The sequence below is a fragment of the Notothenia rossii genome, assembly GCF_949606895.1.
Source record: "Notothenia rossii genome assembly, chromosome: 5".
Taxonomy (NCBI): Eukaryota; Metazoa; Chordata; class Actinopteri; order Perciformes; family Nototheniidae; genus Notothenia; species Notothenia rossii.
In genome coordinates, this window is record NC_136903.1 from 34215710 (window position 1) to 34228829 (window position 13120).

At 41.1% G+C, this 13120-nt stretch overlaps 1 protein-coding gene across 7 annotated transcripts in view; it reads right to left on the minus strand.

The window, feature by feature from the left end:
• mical2b (microtubule associated monooxygenase, calponin and LIM domain containing 2b) overlaps positions 1–13120 on the minus strand; it is an 85212-nt gene that overhangs the window by 17349 nt on the left and 54743 nt on the right. For 3 of the 7 annotated variants that reach the window (XM_079684743.1, XM_079684742.1, XM_079684746.1), the window contains exons 15-25: positions 12686–12754; positions 12449–12571; positions 10936–11130; positions 9672–9941; positions 9086–9238; positions 8542–8949; positions 7586–7684; positions 7342–7434; positions 5974–6160; positions 4253–4326; positions 3118–3199 (exon numbers count right to left, since the gene is read on the minus strand). In XM_079684743.1, the coding sequence (XP_079540869.1) occupies positions 3118–3199; positions 4253–4326; positions 5974–6160; positions 7342–7434; positions 7586–7684; positions 8542–8949; positions 9086–9238; positions 9672–9941; positions 10936–11130; positions 12449–12571; positions 12686–12754 (1753 nt within the window). Of the gene's footprint in view, positions 1–3117; positions 3200–4252; positions 4327–5973; positions 6161–7341; positions 7435–7585; positions 7685–8541; positions 8950–9085; positions 9239–9671; positions 9942–10935; positions 11131–12448; positions 12572–12685; positions 12755–13120 lie in introns of those variants that run through there. The other 4 variants (XR_013808725.1, XM_079684745.1, XR_013808726.1 and 1 more) reach the window with 3 other exon arrangements.

Genomic DNA, 13120 nt, shown 5'->3' on the forward strand with positions numbered 1-13120 from the left:
GTGTGCCGCGAAAAGTGTGGTGTGTGAAGAGGAGGAGAGAGATGTGTCCCAAAATCAGGAAGTAAGCTGCGCATGGGTTCCCTCCAAAAATAGCAATGAGATTTCTCCATAGGATTTTAGAAAATAGCTCAAAATAAGATCTGTGGGGAAACAACCTGTTAGATAAATGCAATTTTCTTTCAGCCGGATAATATCCATATGTCTACCCTACTTTTATAATTTTCTAATCATGAATCTATCGATTAGATTTATGATACACTTTTGAAACAAGAAGATAAGGAGGACTTTTACAAACAAATAGAGATTTTTGTCCAGAAGGATAGCCAAATGGACTTCATCTTCAAGTCAAGGTAAGACCGCAATTTTATTGAAAATGGGATCTTACTAAGAGAGAACAATTCAATATTTAAATGACCAAATTACATTTTTTGGGTATCCTTTTGTTGAACTGTCTGTTTAAAATTAATCGAAGCATCAGACAAAAAAAGCTTTTGAAAATAATATTATATTTTGATTTAGGTCTAAATATTATATTTGTAAACCTGAAGAGTCAGTGCCAGTGCCTCACCAGCCATGAACCTCACTGCAGAAGATTATATATAGACATCTAAGTTTTCTGTGCACCACCACTTTTGTACATATAGAAACGCCACTGCCTGTGAGTAAAGCTGTCAGGATAGAAGTTCTCTGCTGGAAAATAGTGGATCGATCACTCCATGTTGGGAGTGATTCACTGTCCAAAGCGGAGGGAGTTCAAGGAAATCGTCTTGTTTGGAAGTGAGGGTACAATGGCGCGTGAGATGGACAGGCTGTTCTGTTTCCAGTGATGCAGGAGCTGTACCAGACTGCTGTGGTGAAGATTGAGCTCAACCGGAAGGTAAAGCTCTCGATTTACAAGTCCATCTACGTTCTGACCCTATGGTCATGAGATAGGATCACTTTTTGCCTTGAGGTTCCCCCGGAAGAGCTGGGAAATGTTGCTGGGGAACGTGATGTCTGGAATACCCTGTTTAGCTTGCTGCCCCCCAAAAAACATCCCTGAAAGGCGGTTGAATTTGGATTGAATTGTATCCTCCGAAGGAGCAGTAAAGCTTAAAGTATATAATGGTAATACTTTGAAAATGAAAATGGTTATTTTACCAATATGGAATTCTAGTAAATATGTTAGACATAACACCAACTAATGCATACAATACTTGGGATTAAGCGGAGGGGGCGGAGCTATAGAGGCAGCCAATGCAAAAGCAGCATGACAAGTTCATAGGACTGCCAATTATCACCTTTCCTGGTGGCAGGAATCAGCCAATCAGAGGGTGCAACATTGGAAAATTGAAACAGACTGAACAAAATGAAGTGAGAAGAATGAATTTGGAAAAAAATTAAGTGGAAAGTGGAAAGAAAATACTTAGTGCATAGATTTCCAACGAACCTATTGTTGGCAAAAAATTTATTACAATAACACAATCCAAATGTGAGATAGCCCAAAAACTGCTTCCACAGTGCATTTTGAGAATTGACCTTAAAATCCTGCAAAATTAAACCATACAATCACAACCAAATACGTTGGCATGGTCTACAATATACAGTAAAAGATGGAACAAAAAACATTGAATATGACAAAAAAAAGCTATACCAATTCCAAATATGATTACTCAGTCATGTCTATACATTTTTATGGACTCTGCTTTCGTCAATGAGGAAAAAAAGTTCTAGATACGGCTCATTGTTTTTTGGCTTGTCCAGATTTTCAACAAGAAATTACCCGATTTTATCAAAAAGGCACATATCTGTCTCAACTGAATTTCAAAATGATAAACAACCTAAAACAAGCAAAATGTTTTGGTTTCCTGTTTTGAAAAGTTCCATCGTGAACATAGATATATACATCATTCAATATGATCCCTGTAATACACTTTCCTATCATATGATTTACACCCAACTTAAATATTCTAATCATTTGCCTAATTTTTTCTTTTTCTTTTATGAAAACCATAACCAATGAGCCTTATTTTTTTTAAAGGGAAATCTTTCAGTTAAGTTAAAAAACCAACCACAAACAAAACAATTTCAATAAACAACAAATATTTCCTGAAACTATATTTAAAAATAATAATACTGTTTTGGCATTTCCAGTTCACATCTCTGTGGTGCAAAGTTAATATGCAGCCGGCAATATGCAGTGAGAGTAACATTAAAACCCTGTAGATTACTCCAAAACAATTTCAAGGTTAAAGCCAGAGGGCGTGTTCCAGGTCACTCTCCTCACTGGATCATGTGATTAAAGAGGGACTTCACAAACACCAGCTGTGAAAATGTAATTAGTAGCACCTTAAGGATCCTTCAGTCTGAGTATCCTGGAACACGCCCCTGTAGTCAGAGATGCATTCAGCGGTGCACACAAAATGTGAGCTCATAACCAACAGTCAGATATTCTCAAGGGCTGCAGCATTTCATTCATGCATCCCCCCTGAAGTCTGCTCAGCAAGTACATTTGAATACGAAAATACAAATTGAAGTTAGCGTACCTATATAAAATGTGCCTAAAGATGGGTTTTTATTGTGTTGTCCATCGTACATTAAGGCACAATTCACACTTGGCACTTATTACAATCAGCAGAAACTGATCAAGTCAATCACTTTTACAGCAACCTCTTAAAGTTGATCCATACAACACTCCTGGTCTTTACGATCACAAATTAACCATGAATTTAGTAAATACATGTATTATTTGGTTTCAATATTATAACTCAATTTTCGTCAGTGCAAACATTCATCCATTAGATCCATTTGGGTTTTCCTTTTTGGTCAACTGGCCCAAACAAGACTCATGTGACCCCCCTTTCTATGTGAGTGGGTGTCAGATGAGGTCCTGCGGGGCCAGAGGGGGCTCCTGGTAGATCTGCCCCAGCACCTGGTGCATCATGCAGAGCAGAAGACAGCCCAGGCCCAGCAGCTCACACAGGAACAGGTAGTCCTGAGAGTGGCTCCTAACGTGGGAGCCCACCGCTGTGACAGACTCAAAAACAGCCTCCAACAGTCGCCGGGACAACACACACACAGCCCGGCTAGCATGCCGCGGGCAGCTCAGGCCTCGCCTTAGCAAGGAAACCAGGGTACCTGGGGGGTGCATCTGCACGCTGTCCGTCGCCGAGTAGCTCCCGCCGTCCATCGACGAGGGGGGGACGTGGCTTTGGTCCTCCTACAGGGGGAAAACACAGAAGGTTAATGATAAATGACATTGTTGGGCTTCAGAGAACCAAGCAAAGTCACTTATTGTTAGCTTGCATACTTATTTGTATTCGTCTGACACCTTATAGATGTGCAACTACAAAGTGGATTAGGAATGAGTCCTAAAACCCGGAAATTAGTTAGCATTATACCTCTTCCGGCTCCCACGTCTCAACGTTTTTTAAAAGTTTTTTTGCTAAGATGCCCAAAACAGGAAAAACGTTATGTTCTCTCATGTCTGACCATTCGGTGGTGCAGGAATGAGTCCTAAACCCGGAAATGAGTTAGCATTTTAGCACTTGCATTGTCTCAAAGTTAAACATTTGTTTAAGGTATTTTTGATTAGCAGCCTGAGATACGATCTGAGGTTTATACAACCTTAAGACTTTTTCAGTTTTTTTTGTATGACATAAAAGAGGAAGCTTCTATGTGACATAAATACGATGGCTGCTAAAAGTGGCTGAATGAGACTACGAAACGCAATCATGCTGAACATTAGCCGCCTTTAGCTTAGCGGTGGTTACATGAGGCAGAGCTCTCAAGTCTCATGCAATTGGCGTGAGACACACGCATTTCACTCCATTCACACGCCACACCTTGTATTTCTCACGCAGAGATTGTCTCACCCAGAGATTTCTTTCCAGGCAACCGCCCACCAAGTTGCGCTGCAAATTTTTTTTTTCGCTGCAAACTAGGCTTGTTTGAGACGCGTGCACTCCACTAGCACCACCACCCCCCCCCCCCGTTGACATTCGCGATACAGAGGGCTTCATGGGAACTTTGAAGGGAGCCAGAAGTTGGAGTACCAAACACCGCTGCCAAAATCTCACGCTGAACTCTGTTCAAAACTTGAGAGCCCTGCATGAGGTAATGCGACCATGATGAAGTTAAACTCCCAAAAGATTAGAAATTGCCTATGGACAAATGTGCAACTGAGAAGCAGCATGCCATCTATTCGTGTAGCATGTTAACCACAGCTAGTAAGCAAAGGCCTCTCGTATATTACCAGTGCAGTGTTACTCACAATTCTCCTTCTGAACCTACGCATGTGATCGCTGGACTGACGCTGGGCATAATGCATCTTGCAGTAGAACTTCCCTGTAAAAGAAGCACACAAAAATTAAGAATCCACACAACTTCAGTATGATAAAAACAATTACGACAACATACGTCAGTAAATACCCCTTCTCGCAAACGCCGCGCAGTAAATGTTCATTAGCTGCCTTTAGCTTAGCATGGTGACGTAAAGTCAAGCGAACGTAATGTAGACTGTATATAACGATATGTTAGCCATCTGGTGATAGCATTTATGCTTCAACTATCATAAAAGTTTTTCCTAACAGTAGAGATTAAGTACAAGAATAAAAACATAAGAAAGCTTTATAGGTTTGTATTGGCCAACGTGATTAAGCTATACCTGTTCAGCCCCGAGCCTGTTTTTCAGGTCTCAGGCTCAAAAATGACATTCCCAGAACAAATGACCATATCTTCCCTTCTAAAAGGGTTAAATTAATAATCTTTTTTTCTCAAAGCAAGGTTACACCTGTGAGTTGGATGTAGAAGTGTCAGAATCAATATAGATGTTTTTATTTTAAAGTTAATTCAGATTGAACACAGTAAAAAAATATAAATTATTGTTTCCGTCCAAAAAAATAATAATTACTTAGTGAAAACAACCCTTGAATGATGGTAAAGTAGACTAAAAGCTTTAGGAATCCAAACTACAACATATAATAAGTACCCTGTAACAAGACAGTGAAATTTGACCTTTTTAGAGAGATTTAGCAAAAAAAACACTTCTGGGGTCATTTGGGTGGATTTTCCATATCTCTGGCCCCCCTTGCTGGATTTTGACATTTAACATATCTTTCTAACCGTCAGAGCCAATGGAATCGAGGGGAACTCCCACATACTCCTTATTTGGTAGTGTGTGTGTGTGTGTGTGTGTGTGTGTGTGTGTGTGTGTGTGTGTGTGTGTGTGTGTGTGTGTGTGTGTGTGTGTGTGTGTGTGTGTGTGTGTGTGTGTGTGTGAGGCTGCCGCATAGCCAAGACCGGAAGTTGCGATAACTCTGGTGGCTACCATTAGCAGCTAACTTTTACTCTCCGATTTTTACATAAAAATTGAATTATGGATTATAAATAAAAAAATGATTTCACAGAAACATTATCAACCTATGGATTAACCAATTCAGCCGCGTTTTTTCTTGTTGTAATGCCATTGAACAAGTCTTTTGATCAGATTGACAGCTACGGTGAGACGATCTCCCGTAAAAGCTCCGTAAAGGTACGTGTTATGATGTCTGTATTTGCTTCCCCTGTCGCGAGTTCAGATCGCTCAGTGGTGATATATATATACACCTAAATAATCTGTGGAACCTCAGCTTTAATCGGATATCTTGTATGTGCAGTTACGATAAGTAATAAGGGTATCTTTTATCTTGAGTTCTGTGCCAAAGTGCGTTAGCATTTTTCGCTCAGGGGTCATTTAGATGCTTCTTATGAGACTTGTGTTTTGTTTTGGTAAAAATGGTTTGTATCATCAATTAGCTGAGATTATTCCCGTTAATCTGGTATAACACATTAATAGGTTCTTAAATATTAAGATCCCCTGAGACACAGTGTCGTGAAAAAAAAAAAAAGGATACGCCGAGGGGATCCTTGGGGCTTGACAGGTTAAGAACAAAAGTGACCTACCTAAGAGTGGTGTAAAAGCTTATGTACATAGTCAGCGTTAGTGTAACGTACCATCCTCTGAGTCGTAGATGTACCCCCCCAGACGGAGAGTGCTGTTGCAGACGTCACAGCGGAAACACTCTCGATGGAAGAAGTATCCTTCAGCGCTCAGCCTCTCCATCACGTACACACGCTTGGTGCAGAAGTGGCAGACGTCGCTGCCGCCGAGCCCGGGAGCGAAGTCCTTACGGAGCACACACTGAGAGGAAGAACACAGCAAGGTTAGAGAGGGGGGGACATGCTGCATCAAGACACGTTTTTGATGGTTGTTGATAAGTTCCAAGCTATTTCTGCAAAAAAGTACACGAGAATGAGTTAGTCACATGGTCCAGCGGTGTGAAAGTTAATTATTAAAAGCAGTTGCACCCATCACAGAATGTAAAATCAGTGAGGGGTTACAAGGAACTCAATCTTTTAAGTCTATTCTCTATGAATAGGTCGTGCAAGGAAGAAGAAAAAAAGGTAGTGTTCGAAGTTTAATTATAACAATGGAAAGCAGATGTACGTAAAGCAATACGTAAAGGTTATTTCAAGCAGTTGTTATTATTTGCTTTTTTTGTCAATAATAAAATAAGAATCGTCAGCACCCCCTGTGAAACCGGCAACATAAAATTAAACAAAGCAGATTTAGTGGGTTATTTTGCCCTTTACAGGGGCTGGCAGGCAATTTTTTTTCATCGTAAAAGCTAAGCTAGCTAGTTCCCGCCGTTTCAAGTCTTTATGTTAAGCTAACGTGTGGCTTCAGATTTACCACATAGATGTGAGTAGGATCAATCTTCTCATCTCACTTTTGGCAAGAAATTTAAAAAAGTATTTACATGGAGATAAGCATGAGCTCCTGGCCAGCGCGTCTTGTTTGAATGAAACGAGTAAACACAACTGCAAGCTGCGGTGAACCTCGAGTGACTAGAGCGATACGAATATTCGCATCGCGTCGAATGTGAACGCAGTATAAGGCATTTGAAACTCTTTCAAGTTATCAATATCCTGTCGTCACAAGATTCCAACACAAGACTCGACTATTTGAAACTAAAATAAATAGAATTGCGACTTGAGTTCCACTCTACCAGACCACTACCATCAGCAGTGGTCCTGAGATATCGCATCCACGATAACTGCAAAAATGTGAGGTCCGAGTAACCATTGCCAACCCACATATCAACCACTTCATTCATGAGTCCAAATGGAAGTGTGTAACAAATTGTAGGAAATTCCTTCAACGCTTTCCTGAGATGTTGGGTGACTGACAATGGGAAAGACTGTCAAACTGAAAAACCCCAAAATATCATGGCATGGTTATAGAAGGCGTGGAGGCGTACAACTCAAACAAACATGAACTCTGGGTTAGATTTCTCTCTACAACACCCACATGCATCTTACCGGCGCTGCATTGGGCCTGTGGTCTGTCTCATACAGGACGGCCAGTTTCTGAGCCTTAGCATCAATTATTGGCGATACCTTTCCAACTGTACGCTAACGGGAACGTCAGGGAAACACAGGAGCAGGAGAGGAAGGAAGGGGGAGAGAAGGAGGAGTTGGAAACCACAGACAAGAGTTATAAAGAAGACAGATGAAAGAGCCGGAAATGTATCTGAATGAATGGTAGTGCCGTATAGAGTAGTACCTCTTTCATGTAACGAGGAGCTCCTGTCGGGCAACTCTCAGAGCGAACAATTGACTTTTGAATTTTATTAGGTTTCTCCATAGTGTTGCTGCCAATACACTAAATAGAGACATGAATAAAACATCAGTTGTGCATGCATTACATGCATATATCATATGAAAGCTGTGTGCCAATAATATTTAATAATCTTTGAGTTCCTACTATACCCTCATGAATTCTCAATCTAACACCACCCTCTCCTTCAAGCTTTTACCTTCATATGTTTATAGCACATACACCTGTACATAGATTTCTCTTGCACAATTCTCTTCCTTTTTGCCTTGCACTATTTGTATTGGTTTTATGTATTTCATATTTTCTATGCTTTAGCTATGTTGCTATGACAATAAAGCCTTAGAATCCTGAGAATTCCAGAGGCAGGAAATTGAAAAATATGTGAGGTCAAAGATTAATGAATCCTAGACTCATATTAATTAACCACAAGGCCTAATTAACTATATTCTAGCAATGTTACATACCAGAGTTTTAATTAGATTTTACATCCGAGTAATAGAGCTTTGGTCAGACTAAAGCTTATTTTTTGGGGTAGTCTAAAATGGCACCCCCCCCATAACTGCTGTATATTTCCAACAGGTTACTGTTGTTTCAAGGAATTCTATTGTTCCTCAATGCAAGCTCGAAAACATTGTATGCAAACCGCAAATGAATGGTCCTTAGCTTTAAATGCTACTGTTAGGCAGCTGTCATCTGAATGATAGATTTCATGTCATAAAATGAACCTACTTTGTCTCAAAAGCTTGGAAAATAAGACAACATGAACTATTCATTGTCCTTATTGTGTTTCTATGTAATTAAGTAATTGATTGACTTTGTCAAAGACCAAGAGGTCTTTGAGAAATTGACCATAAGATCTGCAGTTTTTCTTCTGGATGTTGATCTGCATGAGAAAGGGTTACCTTGATGTGATCGTTTTTGTCTAATTTCGAATCATCATGAGCACTTTTGCAGCTCTTCTTCTGCTCAGTTTTCAGATTTTTCCAAGAACTTTGACTTTTTCCCTCATAGTTTTCGTTGTGCGGTAAAGAAGCATGGTGGGGAAAGGAGCTGCTGTGTCCATGTTCACAGCAAGTCTCAGAGCAAGAGGAATAAAGGGCATCAGAGGTTTTGTTGTTGCATGAGGAGGAATCGACAACAGGAGAAGAGATTTGCTCAGAATCGGTGTGAGAGGAGGAGAAGCCGGTCTGAGCGGTGGGTTCAGGGACCGGGTGGACCACAGGGTACACCGGGGGGCTCTGAGATACAGAGAAGGAGGGAGGAGGAGGAGACAGGGACAAGGAACGACAGGAAGAGGTAGGTAACTCCACCTACAGAATAAGAGTCAGACATTAACACAGAGTCACAGAAACTTGATGACATGAAATAAAAGCGAAGAGAATCCCACAAATTATCATGAACATGCAATATTCTCTTGGCCTAAATAAAAGACGTGCAATCCATAACCTGAGATTTATAAATTGGAGGAATAGGAGGAGGAGGAGGAGGAGGAGGAGGAGGAGGTTTGTTGGAGCCAGGAAACATGGAGGCGAGGAGGTCCGCTCTCTCCTTTATATTCCTCCCTCTACACTCTCTAGCAGGCAGACCCTGGGCTGTCCTCTGCACAGGCAGCAGGGAGAATATACATGAGTGATTCAATACAAATATATTTGGTAAAGGTTGTATATTTTACCAGTGTTGGAGGAACTATTCAGATCCTTTACATAAGTACAAGTACTAATAAAACACTGTTAAAAGTAAGTAAAATTAGCAATTTACGTTTAAATGTGTAATAGTGATTAAAGATGGAAATAAATGTATTCAAGTCAAAAAGAAAATTGCCATTATACTTAAGATCCCAAGTTAGTAAGTTAAATGTTTTTGAAAGCTCTTCTTATGTGTTTTATGCAAACATCTATATGCATAAATAGTAACTCAAGCTGTAAGATTGATGTAGTAAAGTAAAACCTTAATATAGAAGAATAAAGTACAATCATCTCAAAGTTGTATTTAGGTGCAGTACTCTATTGGACAGAACTGTTCCTAAAGTCACCTGCTGCATCTCCTCCTGTGAGCTCTCAGAGGGGAGATGGATATCAGAAGCAGAGAAGCAACCAGGGTTCAGGTCAGGAGAGAAGCAACCTCTGGAGTAATGTTCACTAGGGCTGGGGGAGCGGGAAGGACCTAATGGGACCCTGGTAGAGTATGTGGGCGAAGGGGAGCGACTGGAGGAGAGAGGGTGAGGAGATCTGGGAGAATAGAGGGGAGGGTTCTGTGGAGCCACAGCACTGGGATTCTCCAGGAGGCGGAGGTAGACTGAGGGCTGGAAACAGGAAGGAGAGGCGAGGAGGAAGGAAAGAAGAGAGGATGGGTTTACAATACTTATACAAAGACGACACATTCACTGTATGTGTTACTCATTACAATAGTAATGTTCAAATGAAACCCTGAGCAACAAGTGTACGGTGGCCAACAAGTGTAAACACATTACAACGGCTCAATAAATGTGCTGCAAAAGGTGCAAATATAATAACACAAATGCGCCAACACAAATGAATGTTCCCTCAAGTGCTCCGGTGCCAGCTGTGTGCGTCACTATTTAGTGTACCCGTTTCCCTTGTGTTTTGAGTTTCTTGCAGCATTTTGTATTTGCAGCATTTTTCTTATGCAGCGCTTTTAGTAAATGCTGCGCATGTGTTGTCAAGTTGGTGAAGATGTTTTTTTCATTTGCATGTGTTTTGGCACATCTGTGTTTCTATACTAGTTTTTGAAGTTGCAGCGCATTTTTCCAAATGGAGTAGATTTGGACCCTAAGCGTTTGCAACCGTCAGCCACCATACAATGGCTGTTAAGTGTGATGGAAGGTCTTTTTGGAGCATTGACTGGAAAAAAAAGGGTGTGTTTGTATTATCCAATCTGACGCTCTACACTCAAATAAGAAGCGTTCCATTTTTACATGAATAAATAAAAAAACGGTTTGTTTAAATACATGAGATAAATACTTCCCTATCTGTTCATCAGTGAAGATGCTAATATAAGAAATAATCATGATGAGACATGATAGCCTGTTGCTTCTTACAATAGGCCAATGCAAATCAATTAGAATGGGGAGGCTACAGCTAAGATTAGGAGTGAGAGCAAATGTAAGCTAGTTACCCAGCTAAACATTTTATTTAATAATATGGCAACACAATTATAATGATTAATTTATTAATTAATGTTTATATTTAAAGATAGGAATAAGCTCACACATTAGTAGCATAACCCATCAAATCACATTCACACAAAGAGCTGAGAGGTCTCAGAGGGAGGCGTACCTGCCACTTGGGGCGAGGGGGAGGCAGAGGAGGAGGAAGGGGGACATTTTGGGGTTTTGCAAAACGGGGGTTTTCCCTCTCATCCATGTCCTCATCTTCCTCTCCTTCACTATCATTGTCCTCTGAGTGAGGAGGTGGGCTGACGGAAGGAGAAAGAGGAGGAGAAGAGGAGGGGTCGGATGGGTCCTCGTCAGACTAATGCAAGGAGGAGAGGAAAGGAAAAAGGAGACAGGAAATGAAGGTCAAGGGAAGGAAACAGTCTTGAGATTTAGTTAAGTTTGAAATTGAAAATACATACATTGGGCCAGAGAATGCCTTTACCAGAGATACAGAGTTGAAAGGGGGGAAATAGAGGGGATGACAACTTTCCACAGGCTCTGGAGTCAAACCCTGGTACTTAGCAGTGGACTCAGCAAATGGGTCGCCAGCTCTAACACTGAGCCATCTGGCCCGGGGACACTGTAGGCTTACTATTTATTAGCAACACCTTAAGATGCCTGAAGTCCCAGCTTCGCTTTTCAATGATGAAAACCAGCATGGAACATGACGTTCACCAGGAAAGATTGTAAAACTTAGACAAGAAGAAACTGTGTAAAAAATGTGTTAAAGAGGGATTTTCTTTATAGCTGCTTACCTAACCCTATTTTTAACAAGTAGTGCCTTGCCTGTGCCCCGCTGCTGCAAAGCGGCACAGTGATGTTTGCTTCTCTATTTTCGATGCAAAGTTTTCTAATATTACATTTGTCACATACATTTCGAAATGGCAACACTTGGGTCCCATGATATAGGCCCACCAAGAGAGATTGTACATGATGGTGGTGGGGTTATGGTATGGGCAGGCGTAGGTTATGGACGATGAACACAGGCCACTCGATTCACAACATTACCCTAACCCTAATCCTAACCCTCACACCAGATACTGACTGGTTTTCGGACCCCCCCAATAAAGCAAAAATGCATGTTTCAGAGTGGCCTTTTATTGTGGCCAGCCTAAGGCACACCTGTGCAATAATCATGCTGTCTAATCAGCATCTTGATATGCCACACATGTGAGGTGGGATGGATTATCTCGGCAAACTATCACACATTTTTTCAGATTTGTGAACAATATTTGAGAGAAATTATTATTTTGTGTAAATAGAAAATGTTTTAGATCTTTGATTTCATCTCATGAAAAATGGGAGCAAAAACAAAAGTGTTGCGTTTATATTTTTTGTCCAGTGTAAGTCACAGGGGTGCAAACACACGTATGGTGAGAAAAGAGAGAATTATTCGAACCAGAAATGGTATGGTATGACGTCTTCGCACAAGGTCTCAGTAGTGTTTTGAAGTGAGAAGTTTTCAGTCAGTCCGTGAGTCGGACCCCCCCCCCCCAAAACGAAAAGTCTTCAGTTCTCCACGAATTACACAAGTCACCCAAATCAGCGTTAAAAAAGCGGGAGGCGCCGAAAAGCGACTGATTTGCATGCATGAAGTCCTGATACGCCTTTTATTCAAACTGTGCTCCTCTCACCTTGCTGCGGCTCTTTGTGGAGGAGTTCTCTTGGAACTTGGCCTGTAGCTGCGTTGCCATGGAGCGCACCTTGTTCTCCCGCTCCCCCTCCTCACCTGCAGGGGGTGCACTGTGGACAGACAGCTGCAGCCAGGGCAGGGTCACAGAGGGGAATAGAGATAACAGTAGGAAGTGAGATCAATTTGAAATGCATTTGAAGCCCATTTCAACATGTTATCTGTCTGTTGTTGGAGCTACCTCTGTGAGGTAGTGGTTTCCCTTTCGCTGTCTGTTGTTGACAGAATCCTCTTCCAGATTCTTATCATCCTGTGACAGAAAATACAGATTCATGAATAGATGAAAACTTCATTACCAACCATGCTTTGATCTCTATATTACCTTCAGCTAATCTGATCATGATAAGTGATTGAATAGTGTATGGAGTGGCGCAGGTATAAGTCATAAAACAGGAAATCAGTTAGCATTTGAGCACTTCCAGGTTTCCTCGTCTTAAGGTCATTTGGTTTTTGGTTAGATGCCTGACAAAAGTGCGTGGTTAACACAAGCTGAAGAGATATCCCTTTATGTCTACGCCAAACATTAGCCACCTTTAGATTAGCTGTGGTGATGTGAAGTCATGTGGTCGTGATGTCGTTCATCTCTATACTGTATGCACATGGACATTATGGTAAC